This window comes from Tupaia chinensis, unplaced genomic scaffold (assembly GCF_000334495.1).
Source record: "Tupaia chinensis unplaced genomic scaffold, TupChi_1.0 Scaffold000037_21, whole genome shotgun sequence".
Lineage (NCBI taxonomy): Eukaryota > Metazoa > Chordata > Mammalia > Scandentia > Tupaiidae > Tupaia > Tupaia belangeri.
This window is the reverse complement of record NW_006159480.1, coordinates 349,207-365,764: the sequence shown is the minus strand read 5'-3', so window position 1 is coordinate 365,764 and position 16,558 is coordinate 349,207. Positions and strand designations below refer to the sequence as shown.

The 16,558-nt window shown below is 39.2% G+C and overlaps 1 protein-coding gene across 1 annotated transcript in view; it reads right to left on the bottom strand.

Annotated features, from left to right (window-relative positions):
• Positions 1-16,558, bottom strand: part of SLC12A6 (solute carrier family 12 member 6) — a 104,472-nt gene that overhangs the window by 24,235 nt on the left and 63,679 nt on the right. Inside the window, 7 exon segments of the mRNA XM_006140547.3 lie at positions 1-190; positions 3,765-4,006; positions 5,154-5,284; positions 5,824-5,878; positions 7,450-7,596; positions 10,166-10,297; positions 13,215-13,309. Coding sequence (XP_006140609.1) covers positions 1-190; positions 3,765-4,006; positions 5,154-5,284; positions 5,824-5,878; positions 7,450-7,596; positions 10,166-10,297; positions 13,215-13,309 — 992 coding nt within the window.

Sequence of the window (16,558 nt, the reverse complement as noted above, 5' to 3'; positions counted from 1 at the left end):
AGGAATGCCCTGGATTGAAGTGACATTATTGTGAACAAAGTATTCATCACAGGTGGCATTGAAAAACTGACTCGAGTTGCAGAAGAAGCCCCATAATTTTGATGGGACTGTCATGTTGCTAATTTCCTTGGTCTTAGAGCAAACATCGATGTGTCTTGATGACAGAGTACGATTACCTAACATGCAGACCCTAAATGAAAATAAAAAGGGAGAAAGATCAAGCAAGAAAAACAAAATGCATTTATAAAAAAGGAAATAGGCTGGTAAAAGAAAAAAAACAATTCAACTCTAACAGCCTCTATCGTCACGGTGGGAACAGAACCAATATTCATATTCAGTGGCCAGTACTGTGGATAGTGACTTACATTTTCTGCCCAATTTAACCCACATAGGGATCTCACAATGTATTACTATTTCTGTTTGTGGATAGACGAATTCAAGTGATATACAATATTCTGCCCAAGGTCATACAGTGGTAGGTGGTAGTGACAGAATTCAACTAGAGTAACTGCTGCCCCAAAAACAGTATGCTGATTCATTTTCCAAAATATGTAGGTTATAACCAACTGTTAGGTCTAAACGAATCCTGAGGTTCTTTTGTTCTTCTCATTAAAATTCTCATTCTTTGGCCTAAAAAGCCTCACATGTGTAACAACTCCCTTGAAAAATGTTATCCTATAGGTCAAACCTTCTGGCTACTCTTGTGAGGAAGACAATTTGGTTAGAATTAAAAGGCACATCTTTCTATGACCTGAGAGAAAACTGTTTTGAAATTAAGCCTGGACCCAGTGGGAATTAGAGTATGTAAGGATAATACAAATATTAACTGCTGATTTTTTTTCTTTTTTTCTAGAGATAGAAATACTAACAAAGGAATGATACCACCCACAGATAAAGTACTTCTCAGGTATAACAAAGCAACTTTTAAAAATCTGTGAAATATACATAATAATGACTCATGTACCTATTACTCTAACTCTTAACATTTCCCAGTCTTATTTAATTTATTCCTCTAGGTTTTCTGTGCTGTTTTCCTGAAATATCTTAAAGAAAATACTATGCATCATGATCTTTTACCAACACCCCCATCGCCCCCCTGCAAAAGAATTTGAGGTAAAATGAGATGTCCTCAGTTGCTATATAGGCAAAATGTCCCTTTTAGAATGTGTATGACTCTAAAAGGGATCTTCAGCTATTTTAGAAAGTATACTAAAATTATGAAGAAATCTGTTACCGACATCACATAGCATGGCACAGTAGAAGAAATACTGGACTCAAAGTCAGGAAATTACAGGGCTCGTGTTCTTCCTCTGCTATTATTCTTTCCTTGAAAGAGCTATTTTTCTATGGTCTAGTTAAATAAACATAGGATGGTAAGTGTGATCCCCAGGTGATCCAGGCGACGCTTTAAGACCGTCTCTGTAACCAGATTACTAACAACATTCAATACCGATTAGTCTACTAGTCAGGGAAAGTAGGTGAGCCTGTGAGTTCTAATTCTGCACAAATCCATTACAAATTCGAAAATATATACTTTAAGTTACCTGCATTACTTATGGTATATAATACTATCTATCTTGATAGATAGATATGTGACATTTATTTTCTTTTATTTTATGATCAGAAAGCCTATTATGGTACTACTAATAAAATATCTAATTAGTTAAAACATTTACATGAGAGTTTCAATTTCTTTTGGGCTCTCTGACTTTTCATTAATAAATTAAATCAAACATTTTTTCTTTTTTCTTTTTTTTGGAGAGGTTTTTGCTATAGAGCGTGTGTGCTTGCTAGAAAGACAGAGAGATACAGAAAGTGAGAAATCATCCCCCAGGGGGGATGGCCACGCTGTAATCCCTTCTCCTCCATTCTCCTCTCGGGATCTGGGGCACGCATGCACACATGCCCGGCGCGAGTTTAAGCCACCAGGTCCAGGACTCGAACTGTGGTCGACTACATGGGAGCCCAGCAAAAATGAGTCCAGCGACATAGCCACTGCACCAACTGCTGGTCCCAGAAATCCAACATATAAATACCTTACAAAGATTGCTGGCAGCAACTACACTATTTGTAAAGCCCTTGAGAAATAGTTCAGGGCTTATCCAAGAGAAAACTAGCAGAGAGACCATGAAATTCTGATTTGAAATCATCACCCCCCCCGATACTGTCAATCGACTACCCAATAATGATGGCTAGGCAGAGATGGAAACGTACGGAAAGTGTGGAGGGGCGAAAGAAGACTTGATGGCTCCAGCATAGATGGCCAAGATGGATACAATGACACAGGCCAGGAAAAGCGAGGCAAACTTGTTCACGTAGCGTACACCGATGAACACCACCAACACCATGAGTATGTAAGGATAATACAAATATTAACTGCTGATTTTTTTTCTTTTTTTCTAGAGATAGAAATACTAACAAAGGAATGATACCACCCACAGATAAAGTACTTCTCAGGTATAACAAAGCAACTTTTAAAAATCTGTGAAATATACATAATAATGACTCATGTACCTATTACTCTAACTCTTAACATTTCCCAGTCTTATTTAATTTATTCCTCTAGGTTTTCTGTGCTGTTTTCCTGAAATATCTTAAAGAAAATACTATGCATCATGATCTTTTACCAACACCCCCATCGCCCCCCTGCAAAAGAATTTGAGGTAAAATGAGATGTCCTCAGTTGCTATATAGGCAAAATGTCCCTTTTAGAATGTGTATGACTCTAAAAGGGATCTTCAGCTATTTTAGAAAGTATACTAAAATTATGAAGAAATCTGTTACCGACATCACATAGCATGGCACAGTAGAAGAAATACTGGACTCAAAGTCAGGAAATTACAGGGCTCGTGTTCTTCCTCTGCTATTATTCTTTCCTTGAAAGAGCTATTTTTCTATGGTCTAGTTAAATAAACATAGGATGGTAAGTGTGATCCCCAGGTGATCCAGGCGACGCTTTAAGACCGTCTCTGTAACCAGATTACTAACAACATTCAATACCGATTAGTCTACTAGTCAGGGAAAGTAGGTGAGCCTGTGAGTTCTAATTCTGCACAAATCCATTACAAATTCGAAAATATATACTTTAAGTTACCTGCATTACTTATGGTATATAATACTATCTATCTTGATAGATAGATATGTGACATTTATTTTCTTTTATTTTATGATCAGAAAGCCTATTATGGTACTACTAATAAAATATCTAATTAGTTAAAACATTTACATGAGAGTTTCAATTTCTTTTGGGCTCTCTGACTTTTCATTAATAAATTAAATCAAACATTTTTTCTTTTTTCTTTTTTTTGGAGAGGTTTTTGCTATAGAGCGTGTGTGCTTGCTAGAAAGACAGAGAGATACAGAAAGTGAGAAATCATCCCCCAGGGGGGATGGCCACGCTGTAATCCCTTCTCCTCCATTCTCCTCTCGGGATCTGGGGCACGCATGCACACATGCCCGGCGCGAGTTTAAGCCACCAGGTCCAGGACTCGAACTGTGGTCGACTACATGGGAGCCCAGCAAAAATGAGTCCAGCGACATAGCCACTGCACCAACTGCTGGTCCCAGAAATCCAACATATAAATACCTTACAAAGATTGCTGGCAGCAACTACACTATTTGTAAAGCCCTTGATAAATAGTTCAGGGCTTATCCAAGAGAAAACTAGCAGAGAGACCATGAAATTCTGATTTGAAATCATCATACCACCCGATACTGTCAATCGACTACCCAATAATGATGGCTAGGCAGAGATGGAAACGTACGGAAAGTGTGGAGGGGCGAAAGAAGACTTGATGGCTCCAGCATAGATGGCCAAGATGGATACAATGACACAGGCCAGGAAAAGCGAGGCAAACTTGTTCACGTAGCGTACACCGATGAACACCACCAACACCATGAGGACCAAGAAGGCTGTGCCATAGACACGCATGTTATTTAGCATGGCTGCTGATTCCTTGAGTGCATCATCACTGCGAAAGATGGCAGCCCGCGGGACAATATATACCTGTTAGGCATAAAGGAAGAAAAAAGAAAACAAAGTAGGTCATTAAAAAAAAAATGTGGGATCAGCAGGTGGTGTGTGGCACTGGATTTCCACGTGGCCAACCTAGGTTTGAGTCCCAGAACTGGTGACTTGAAGATCATGCTGGGCACATGTACATGCATGCCCAAAATCCCAAGAGGAAAACGGGAGAGAAGGGACTGCAGCATGGCCATCCTTCTGGGGGAATCTCTCACTTTCCCTCTTCCTGTCTCTCTCCAGCAGGTACACATGCCCTATGACAAAAACCTTAAAAAAATTTTTAAATAAAAAATAAATAGAAATTATCAAGTAAGGGCCAGCCAGGGGACATGGTTAAAGCGGCTGGATCCCACACCACTGACTACACAATTTGAGGCCTAGACCAGGCAGCTTGAGAAATATGCTGGGTACGTGTGTATCTTGAGAGGAGAATGGATTGCAGAGTGGCCATCCCCTCAGAGGGTGATTTCTCACTTTCCCTCTCTCTCTTTCTCTGTCTCTGGTATGTGCACATACCTGACAGCAAAAATGGGGAAAAAAAAATGGTCAAGTAAAAGGGCTGCAGTAATTTGCACTGGCTTTTACAAATGAAAGCAAAGCAAAAGACAAAAAATGACTGAAAAAAAAATTAGCCTACTTTCTGTTTGGATCTGGTATGCTTACATCTGGTATGGATAGCACATATATATATTTTTAGGGGGGCATCTACATGCTTTCTGAATAACTACATTAAAGAAATTAATAATTTTATTCAAATGGTTATATAAAATAATAATTATTTTAAGCCCTGCTTTCTACTTTAAATAGCTAAAAATACATCCCAGTGAATAAATAGAGAAATAAAAACATATTTTATATCATGAGGATAATGATATAAAAAACAACTTTACATTACTTTTTCTGACTGGCACAAGTCTTGTCTCCATGACCTTGGCTAAGGTGGTGGGAGTGATGGGGACAGGGTGAAGGGGAAAGTGTAGGTAAGCAAAGAACACCTCAATCTTTCTGCTTCATACTTGCAGTAAGAGGCCAGTAACAAGTTAGCACTAAATCATGTGACTGAAAGGACACATAAACCCCAAATCTGTATCTCTTCTATACTGTAGACTACAATTAAGTTATTACTCACCAGAAAAATTTCAATGGCACCAAGGATGTACATGGCTGCTGCAAATGTGGTACCAAGATAAAAGCAGAGGCCAACAGCCCCACCAAACTCTGGGCCCAGTGCCCGAGAAATCATAAAGTATGAGCCCCCAGCTAAAAGACAAAATAAAAGGTGAGTACACTAAAGAGAGTACATTAGTAAGAGAAGTGCAAACAAATCATAAGTAAGAATAAAAATATACATGAAGGGTAAAAGGTTTCAAGCTTTTGAAAACTCTGAATTTGATTAAAAGTAGATTTGCTAGTGGGAAGCAAAAGATCACACCTTTATTGTAGCACATACTATACACCTAATGCCTCAGTACAGTGTGCCAGTATTAGGAAAAAAAAAATGAGAGAATATTTAGTATGGGTATGAGAGAGCCCAATAAAGCGTATCATAGCCACTAAGAAGCTAAGACTATGACTGATATTAAAGCACTCTATTAATAGTTTAGAAAATAAAGAGACTTTAAAGAAGGTATCATACAGTCAAATAGTACTAGTGTTATATTCTAGAGACTGGTACTTTGTTATAGCACAGAACAGATTAGCATTCTTGGAATATTCTGGCAAGTTTGTACCTCTGGCTTTATAGCATAAACATGCAGCGATCGCTGTCAATATCTGAAATCCAACCGCGATCTACTGACCTGGCACCACTCCATTAGTGGCAATGGCACTCATGGAGATAGCGGTCAACATTGTCTGCAGAGAAAGGGAAAGGAGGAGGTCATTACTGTGTACGGATGACATCTCTATCCTACTTTCCCACCCGTGGACCTCTGAGCACCTACCAAACACTTTACCTATTTTAATGGAAGGAATTGCCTGTAATACTTAATGGCATGGAAATTAGATGATGCCATCCAACTCATGACACTAGTCACGCTATATACTGGGTATTCTATTGAAATGCCCCCACTGTAATCAGTAGATTAGGTGCTAATACAAACTGCTTATCTCACTCTGAGTCTCCTACTTAAACAGGAAATAAAGATAACATACTCAAGGGTAATAACTAGGGAAACAACTTGAAAATAGGTTAGAACCTGACTAAGGAGTAGCAATGATAACCGAGAACAATATTTGAAAAGAAGGAAATCACCTGGAGATTTTTAAGCACCTAAGAACTGCATTTTAAAAATATTTCCTGATATCCCAGGGTAGACTGGACTGAAGATAGGGCATAGCTGGAAGCAGAGTGACCAGTAGAAGGCTATTATAGCAATGCAATGCAAGGGAAAAATACAGTGATGGTGTGACAACAAAAAGGAAGGGATTTCAGAGAAAGAATGGACTGGATTTGGTAGATGATTAGATGTGAGAGGCAATCAAGAAGCCAAAAACAGTCTGCAAATTTCAAGTCTGAGAAACTAAAAAAAAAAATGGTGGTACTATTAATTTTAAGTTTTTAATAATAATCTTCAGCTTAGCATAATGCCCAAGTAGGGTATAACCGTGACAGTAACAAAAGAAGACAGTAGAGGGACCGGCAGATGGTGTGGTGGTTAAGGCACTGGATTCCCACATGGCTGAATGCAGTTCAAATTTTGGACTCAGTGGCCTGAAAATCATGCTGCGTGCATTGCATGCATGCTCAAAGTCATAAGACAAGGATGGAGAAGAAAGGACTGCAGCATGGCCATCCCCTATAGGGGGTGATTTCTCACTTTCCCTCTCTCTGTCTTTCTCTGGAGAGTACAAATGCCTTAAGACAAAAACCTTAAAAAAAAAAAAAAGTAGAAATCTACAATAAATTTGATGATGTGTCTGAATACATAAATAGAGGCAGTTTAAATTAAAGGAAGATCAGAATGTTCTCAGCATAGTGTAGAGAGACTAGAAAGAAAACCTGAATTTCTCAGAAAGGGATAAGGGAAAAGATTTCAAAACAAACAAAACAAGCATCTCTCGCCCCTGAAATAACTGTTTCCTTTTTCACTATAAACTGGAATAATATATCACATTTTCTCTTACAGCTTTAGTGCTATCAAGTTCAAATGGTTGGATTCTAAATTCTTTTGAAGATAGAGACATTATCTTGTACTTCCAGCTGATGTCCTACTTTGTAATCCCTAATATATCATACAATAGAGAGCAAGCAGGGAATAACAGGCACAAAATAACTGAAAATCTTTTCGATTTTAACGTTAGCATAATCTTTCCTATTGAGATCATGAGTCTTCTCCTAGTATTATTTCTAAAGAGATCAAGTGCAAATACTCTTGAGAACTTGTAATGTGACAGGTAATCTCAGGACCCAGTGTAGGACTTACACAGCAGCAGCAGATAAGAACAATTGCAAAGGCCTGGAGGACTCCAGCTGTGCCCACCACCCAAGTTAGACGTAGAAAGAGGATCACTCCAAAGATATTTTGTAGACATGGGAGGTAGACACCCATGAAGGTACCCATTTGGGGAGTCTGCAAAGAAAGATGTTGACAGAAGAAAAAAAAAATTATATAGTTGCCCAGAAAAGATGCTTTTAATCTTGTATATAAAAAACTTTCTCCTTAACTACCATATTAATCTCAAAACAGAGATAATAAGTTTAAGTATTATCTTCCAAATGGTACATATAAAATCTTCATCTTACAGGGCCAGTAGGTCGGATGGTGGTTAGGGCACTGGGTCCCACATGGCTGACAGCACGGTTTGAGTCCTGGACCCAGCAGCTTTAAAAACACGCTAGGCATATGTGTGTACATGCCAAAAATCCTAAGAGAAGAGTGGAGGAGAGGGGATTCTGGCCTGGCCATCCCCCAAAGGGAGTGATTTCTCATTTTCCCTCTCTCTCTCTCTCTTTCAGTTTCTCTCTGGTGAGCATATATGCCCTACAGCAAAAAGCAAACAAACAAACAAAACAACTTGATCTCTATTACTATACTGTTATTATTCTAAGAGTATACTTTTTTTTTTTTTTACTATATATAGATTCCCACACATTTTTATTATACATAGAAATTTGGCTACAAATAAGCTTTTTTTTTCCTTTGCCATAGAGCATGTACGCTTGCTGGAGAGAGAGAGCGAGACAGTGAGAGGGAAAGTGAGAAATCACTTCCCAGGGGAGATGCTATACCACAATCCCTTCTCCATTCTCCTCCTGGGATCTTAGGCATGCACACACATGTGCCTGGTATGGTCTTCAACCCACTGGGTCTGGGACTTGAACTGTGGTTGGCCATATGGGAGTCCAGTGATGTAATAACCACTATGCCATTTGTTGGCCCCCCAAAATAAACTTTCTCTTTTTTAGAGAGATTTTTGCCACAGGGTGTGTGCGCTCACCAGAGAGACAGAAAGCATGAAATCACCCTCAAGGGAGGATGGCCATACTGCAATCCTTTCTACTCCATTCCCCTCTTGGGATCTTGGGCACATATGCACATGTGCCTGATGTGAGTTTTAAGCCACCGGGTCTGGGACTTGAACCATGGTCGACCACATGAGAGTCCAGTGATGTAACCATAAGCCATCTGCTGGTCCCCCACAAATAAACTTTTAAGTGCATCTCTAACCATTTAAATTTCTCTGTCGTCAAAGCTGTTAGTTTTCACTTTTCCTTTAAAAAATAATGACGTGATAAAATTCCTTCAGAATTTGACATAAACTCTTCACATTAGTTGGTAAGTAAAGTAAATGATACAATAAAGATCTGGGGCCAGCTTGTAGCCTGCCGGTTAAGGTTGCTGAGTCCTACATGGCCAGCTGTACAGTTCAAGTCTTGGACCTGGTGGCTTGAGAAACATACCAGGTATGTGTGCATACATGCCCAGAATTCCAAAGGGAGGGAGAAATGGAGGAGAAAAGAGAACTATATGACCATACCCCACTGGGGGTGCTTTCTCACTTTCTTTTTGTGTCTCTGTCTGTCTCTGGCAAGCATACTCCCTCTGACAAAAGCTTTAAAAAAAAAGTATAAAAAAATTTAAGGTCTGGGGCCAGCCAATCACATGGTGGTTAAGGCAGCTGGATCCCATGTGGCCAACTACAAGGTTTGAGTCCCAGATCTGGTGACTTGAAAAAACATGCTAGGTTCACGTGTGCCCAAAATCCCGAGAGGAGGACAGGGGAAAAGAGATTGTGGTGTGGCCAACCCCCATGTAGGACACTTTGAAAAAAGAAGATCTGAGGTCTGCTTTACCCCTTTTCAGAGAGCTGCACAACAGAATGCTAAATTGTATAATGTCTCTTTTTTATTTTGAGAAAACTGATATTTGGTCTTTAAAAAACCCAATAACTTCACAACAAACAGATGGCATGAACAGATGGGTGTGGACACTGCTTTTGAAGCACTGTTCCCTCTGCCCAGAATGCTCATCTCCTTGGAATGTTCTTCTCTCACATGGCTCACATCAGTTAAAGCTCTGCTCAAATAGCCCCTTGTCAGAGGTGTTTCACTATCCAGCCTTCCTAAAGTACCAACCTCCTCACCCCTGGATCCCTTGCCAGTCTGTCCCTTTCATTTTTCTTTTTTTTAATAATGGCTAGGGGACGTATACACTCACCAGAAAGAGAGAAAGAAAGCACCCCCTCAATGAGGCATGGTTACACTACAATCCCTTCTCCATCTCTCAATCGTGTTGGGATTCGGGGCATGCACACAGTGCCTGCTGTGTTTCTCAAGTTGCAGGGGGCCAGGATTTGAACCATGTTGGCCATGGGGATCTAGCTCTTTTAATCACTAGGCTACAAGGCCAGCCACCAATGTGTCTCTTTACTTAAATTTTTGTTAAAGCATTTATCAACACTTAATGTTATACATTTTAACAAAATTAAAGGCTGCCTTCCCCCACTAGAATTTTGATGGTATGACAATCAGGACTTTGAACGTTCTGTTTGTGCTACAACTCCAGTGCCCAGAACAGTGCCTGGCATATATGAAGCATTTAATGAACAGTTACTGAACATAGATGATGGCCTGGATATTGTCTTCTTCCCAATATATAGGGCTCTTCTGATTTATTCTTGGTTATTCTGAGGACTCACCTTAGTGGGCTTCTTTTTCCCTTCAGTGATGTTTTCTGCCTCTTCGTGTTCTTTTGCTCCTTGTGTCAGATTAGTATAATTGGCCATTCGGTTAAGGAGAGAAGACACCTTGGGTCTGGTGTCCATTTCTTCCTATAAAATCAGAAATATGGAAGAAATCAGTTGTGAAGAACACTGAAAATAAAGACTGAAACAGCCTCTCCACAAGAAAACTGCAAAGTATATTTCACAGGTAAGTATTTTAAGAAAATTTCATCAGTGAGACTTCTTTCTCTCCCCACGTTAAAAGATCATGAATCCCTATAAAATTATTTTTTAGGATTTTTAAAAAGTTTATTTATTACACTGGGTGAGACAGAGCAGAAGAGAGAGCTACAGTACCACCAAGAGAGTCACCATCTGTGCCAGCTGATCCCACATCACAGACACATGTATACCTGGTATACAGGGAGGACTCCACATGCACATATGGAACCTTCCCATGTCAGTCAGTTTTGCAATATTGTATTTCACTGCTGCACAATTGTCTGGGCCCTTCCACATACATTCTGAAATCCCTCATACGCATAAATTGTGGAATGATTAAATCAAGTCTATTAACATCTATCACCTCAAATACAATTTTTTTTTATGGTGAGATCATTTAAAATCTGGAGTCTTAGCAATTTTCAAATATATGTAATTATTAACGATAGTTACCATGCTGTTCAGTAGACCTTAAAAGTTATTCCTCCTCACTGAAACTTTGCACCCTATGACTAACATCGTCTCATTCCCTCCTCCTCGTTCCTCCCCACCACTGATTAATTACTAATCTACTTTCTGGTCCTGTGTTCAACTTTTTAGGTCCCAGATCGTGTGGTATAATGTCCTCCATGTTGATCCATGTTCTTGCAAATTACAAGACTTTCTTCTTTTTAAAGGCTGAATAATATCCCACATTTTCTTGACCCTTGAATCCACTGGGTATATATTTTTAAAATGGGCACACTGAGGGGCCAAGTCATGATGCAGCAGTGACACAACTGGACCCACATGGAAGGTCCTGGGTTTGTATCCTGTAGCTATCATTTCATGTATGTATATGTGCACACTGAGTGCATGCATGTGCCCATGATTCAAGCTGACTGAAACTAGGGGTGGATCACAGCATGGTCTCCTTTTTGAGGTGCCTATCTCTTTGCTTCTGTCTGTCTGTTTTTTCCTCTCTCTCATGGAAGCAGTAAATAAACAAACTTAGAAAATATAGGCATACTAAAAGAAGTGGCCTTGCATCTTTATCCAAAGCCAGAGAAAGGTAGCTGGAATAAACCAGGCTCCTTTCAACAACATGGCCGCCGACGCCATCAGGGTTCACGTTGTCTTGGTCAGATAAAACTTACAGGTCCTTCTCATTATGTTATCTAAAATAAGTCAGGCACAGAAAGACAAATACTGCATGATCTCACTTCTATGTGAAACCAAGAAAAGTAGAATTCATTGGAATAGAAAGTAAAATGGAGATTTTCAAAGAGGGGAATAAACAGAGTTGTTAGTCCTAAGGTATAATAATGTCTCAGTGAGACAGGAGAAATAATTTTTGAGATCTTGCACAGCATAGTGACTACAGTTAGTGTATTATGTATTTACTCTCATTGTTTTCTTTTTTGAGAGAGAAATTTTTGGTATAGGGCACATGCATTCACCAGGGAGACAGAGACAGAAAGAGACAGAAAGACAGAAGGCAAGAAACCACCCATTAGGGGGATGGCCATCTCGCAATCCTTTCTCCTCTGGTCTCCTCTCAAGATTTTGGGCATGCACACACTTCTGGCTTGAGTTTTAAGCTGCTGGATCTGGGTCTTGAATTGTGGTTGACTATGTGGGAGTCCAGTGACATAAGCATAATGACACCTGCTGGTCCCATATGTATTATACATTTCAAAATTAAAAAAAAAAAAGCAAAATTCAGGGCCAGCTAGGTGGCATGGTGGTTTAGACAGCTAGAATTATTGAGATATGCATTTCAAGTCTCAACCCAGCGGCTTAAAAAATATACCTGGTACATGTGCATCCATGCCCACAATTCTGAGAAGAGAACGGAGAAACGACTGTGGAATAACTATTCCCCTGGGAAAGAGCGCTTTCTTACTTTCTCTCTCTCTCTCTCTCTCTCTCTCTCTCGGCTGTGAAGTGTACACACCCTATAGCAAATTAATTTTTAAGGAGTAAAATTCAAAAAATGATGAGCAATGAAATGATAGATATATTAATTATCTGGATTTAATTAATCCATAATGTATATATACCTCAAAATATACTGAACCTCATAAATAGATATTAAAAACAATGACAGATGGGGACCAGCAGTTGGCATAATGGCTATGTCGCTGGACTCCCATGTAGTCGACCGTGGTTCGTATCCTGGACCCGGTGGCCTAAAACTCACACCGGGCACGTGTGTGTGTGTGTGCCCAAGATCCCGAGAGGAGAATGAAGGAGAAGGGATTGAGGCGTGGCCATCCCCCCTGGGGGGTGATTTCTTGCTTTCTGTCTCTCTGTCTTTCTCTGTCTGACTGGTGAGCGCACGCGCCCTATAGCAAAAACCTCTAAAAAAAAGAAAGAAAAAAGAAAAGAAACAATGACAGACGGATCTTCTTAGTAGGGTGGCTTATTTCCTACAGTGATTTCTGTTTGATTAGTTCTAGGCAAATAACAGTCTTCCAAATAAAGAGTGGAGAAATACACTACTTCATACTTTGAAGAAAAGTAATTCCAATGTAAACGTTTAAATCATAGCTGAATTAAATTGAAAGGTTCCTCACATGGCTGAGAGATCAATAGTCCTTCACTTCATAACAATTTGATTTGATGGCTACTTACTATAATTAGGTTATATAAGCAAAATTAACTATAATGACAAATTTCAATAATAACTATTATATTTTAACATCGGTTATTAAATTACCCAGCTCATGCTATTTTAAAACCAAATAGGGTATATCTTGAAAATGGTCATCTTGAAACCTGTTCCTGAAAACTCTATCTGCAGTTTTCTCCAAAATATTACCTCAAAGAGTGCCAAGTTTTTATCAAAATATTCATCTCCTTCTTCATAATTGGAATTATTGAGATAAGCATTTCGAGCTTTTTTATGTCCATCATCTGAAAAAAAAAAAAAGAAGTAAACCAAGTTCGTTTCTCATTCATTGAAGAAACATCAGTACCAAATAACTATGCATACGTTGCCACTATGTTAGGAAAACCCATTTTCATATTCAAATCTAATCAGAGTGGTAGCACTCAACCAATGGTGCTTGGAGAATGTGGACCCCCTCCAGCATCAGCAAAACTAAATCTCTAAGAAGTAAACATAGGTCATTCCTTCCAGATACCTCTGGAAACACTTCTTTTAGGATTTCAGCCTACAGAGATCCTATTCCTAAAGTTACACAAACCCAAAAGGAAAATAAAAAAAGTTTATATGGAGTATCTACACAGTGTATAATACTGTACCAGACGCGGACTCCTTTACATACTGTTGCTTTTGATAATGGCAGATAAAAGCTCTTGCTTCAGGGTTGTCCAATCTTCTGTAAATTACATTAAGCCATTTAACCAAGAATCATTTTTGTACACACCCTTACACATACTACTTTTGTTATGTTAAAAAAGGGATCTGGGGAACCAGCAGTTAGCGTAATGGCTCTGTCGTTGGACTCCCACGTAGTTAACCGCGGTTTGCGTCCTGGACCCGGTGGCTTGAAACTCATGCCGGGCCCATGTACGTGCGTGCCCAAGATCCCGAGAGGAGAATGGAGGAGAAGGGACTGCGGAGTGACCATCCCCCCTGGGGGGTGATTTCTCACTTTCTGTCTCTAATGTCTCTGTCTGGCGAGCGCACGCGCCCTATAGCAAAAATCTCTCTCAAAAAAAAAAAAGGGATCTGGCATGAACTTGATGAACAAGCTATGAAGAAAAAGAAACTAGGTCCCTAAGACAGCAGAGTTTGTGCTATTTGAACACTTCCTTAATTTTGGTTCTTTAGTGTTTAAAAGTTATATAGTCATATAGCCTGGGCTGACTCTGTGGCCTGGTGATTAAGGTAGCTAGATCCTGTAGTTTGACTCCAGGGCCCAGTGGCTTGATAGACATACTGGGCACCTGTGTATGTGTGCCCAAAATCCTGAGAGAAGGGATGATGGAGGAGAGACTGGGGCATAATCATTCCTCGTGGGGGGGATAAGTGTTCTTTCTTGCTTTCCCTTTTTATTTCTCTCTGGCAAGTCCCCCTAGCAAAAAAAAAAAAAAAAAAAAAAGTTATCTAGTCTGGTAGGAAATAAGAAATAAACTTTAAAATTATATAATGCTATTATGAACTAAGATTTTTCTTTTTCTTTTTTTTATTATTTATTTTATTTATTCATTCATTTATTTCTTAATTTGACCAGAGAGAGAGAGGGTGAGAGTGAGAGAGAGAGGAAGTGAGAAAGGAAGCCACCAGATTTGGGACTTGAACCTTAGTCGGCCATGTGGGATTGTCCAGCACCTTAACCACCACGCCACCTGCTGGTCCCATGAACTAAGATTTTTCAATATTGAGAAAATAAGAACCAATATAAAATTAAATAAATTAATTAAAAACTCTATAACCTTAAATATGTAAGATCAGCTTGGGAAATAGCCAGTAAACTACCAAAATTACTAAGTCATGTCAAAGAACACAAGAGTCAAACTGAAAGGTTTCCAATGGTCAAAACGAGATAAGATAAACACTAAAATAATGATGTATTAAAAATAAATACTGATGGGGGCCAGCAGCTGGCATGGTGGTTAAGGTGCTGGACTCCCACGTGGCCAACCACAAATTTGAGTCCCAGACCCGACAGGTTGAAACTCATGCCAGGCACATGTATGTGTATGTAAAAAATCCCAAGAGGAAAATGGAGGAGAAGGGATTGTGGTGTGGCCACTCCCAGTCCCCCAGAGGTGATTTCTTGCTTTCTGCCTTTCTATCTCTTCAGCAAGCACACATACCCTATAGCAAAAATCTCACTCTCAAAAAAACAAAGAAAGATGTATTTAAATGTAAATACTTGAAATATCCAAATCATATTTTGAAAAGTCAATCCCTTTTGCAAGACTGTTAAGGAAATAATACATAACTCTAAAAAATAATAACAGAAAGAATCAAGCAATTATCTTACCTTTCTTGTGCCAACCGTATTTCAGGGTAACCAACAGTTAAAGAAAATTTCATCCTTATAGAACTATTCTAGCTAATTAATGACAGATGAAATGATAGAAAAGAAAACCCTACCAATTTGTCTCCAAATAAGATAATGGATCTACGCAACAATCACCATTGGTTGTTAAAAGAGGTAAAAGATTGAGGCAGAACATTATAGAATGGGTCAGGGTAATCTAGAACCCACTGACCAACCTTAATATCACCTGAAGTGGGACAACACAGTCTCTTTTTTGGAGATTTTTTTTTTTTTCTTTTTCTTTTTTTTTTTTTGCTATAGGGCCTGAGCACTCGCCAGAAAGACAGAAAGTGAGAAATTACACCCCATGGGGGATGGCTACACCGCAATCCCTTCTCCTCTATGGATCTTGGACATGCACGCATACACGCCTGGTTTGAGTTTTAGCCACCGGGTCCAGGACTCAAACCACAGTCCACTACATGGGAGTCCAGCAACATAGCCATTATGCCATCTACTGGTCCCGAGTCTCTTACTATAATACAAAAAAGTACACTGCACATACAATGATGTATTCTTACTGAAAGATAAAAGTTGAATCAATTATAGTCAAGTCTCTACATCTATCAGTTCAGAGAAAACACAAAGGAGAAACATATTACATATCATGATAAGGACGTATTAAGTTTGGAATGTAAGAAATTCCACAAGATCAATTTTCCAGTTTCTTCAGCCAACAATAGCACAACAGTATAGATTAAAACAGGTGAACTCTTTTTTTTTTTTTTTTAAGAGGTTTTTCTCTTAGAGTGCATGTGCACCAGAGAGAGAAAGACAGACATAGTGAGAGGGAAAATAAGAAATCACTCCCCAGGGGGAATGGCCATGTCACAATCCCTTCTCCTCCATTTTCCTCTTGGGATCTTGGGCATGCATTCACATGCACCAAGCATGATTTTCGAGGCTTTTTGAGTCTGGGACTCAAACCATGGTCAGCCATGTAGGAGTCCAGTGACATACTGCTAAGCCAAAACAGGTGAAAACAGGTGAACTCTTACAGATTAAAAGAGACTTAAGACCTTTTAACCAACTGCAAGGTGTGGACTCCAACTCAAAAAAGTCAAAGACGTTTTTGAAACAATCAGAATCAAAGACGTTTTTGAAACAATCAGAAAATTGAGTAGCTATTTTAAAAAGAGTATGTATG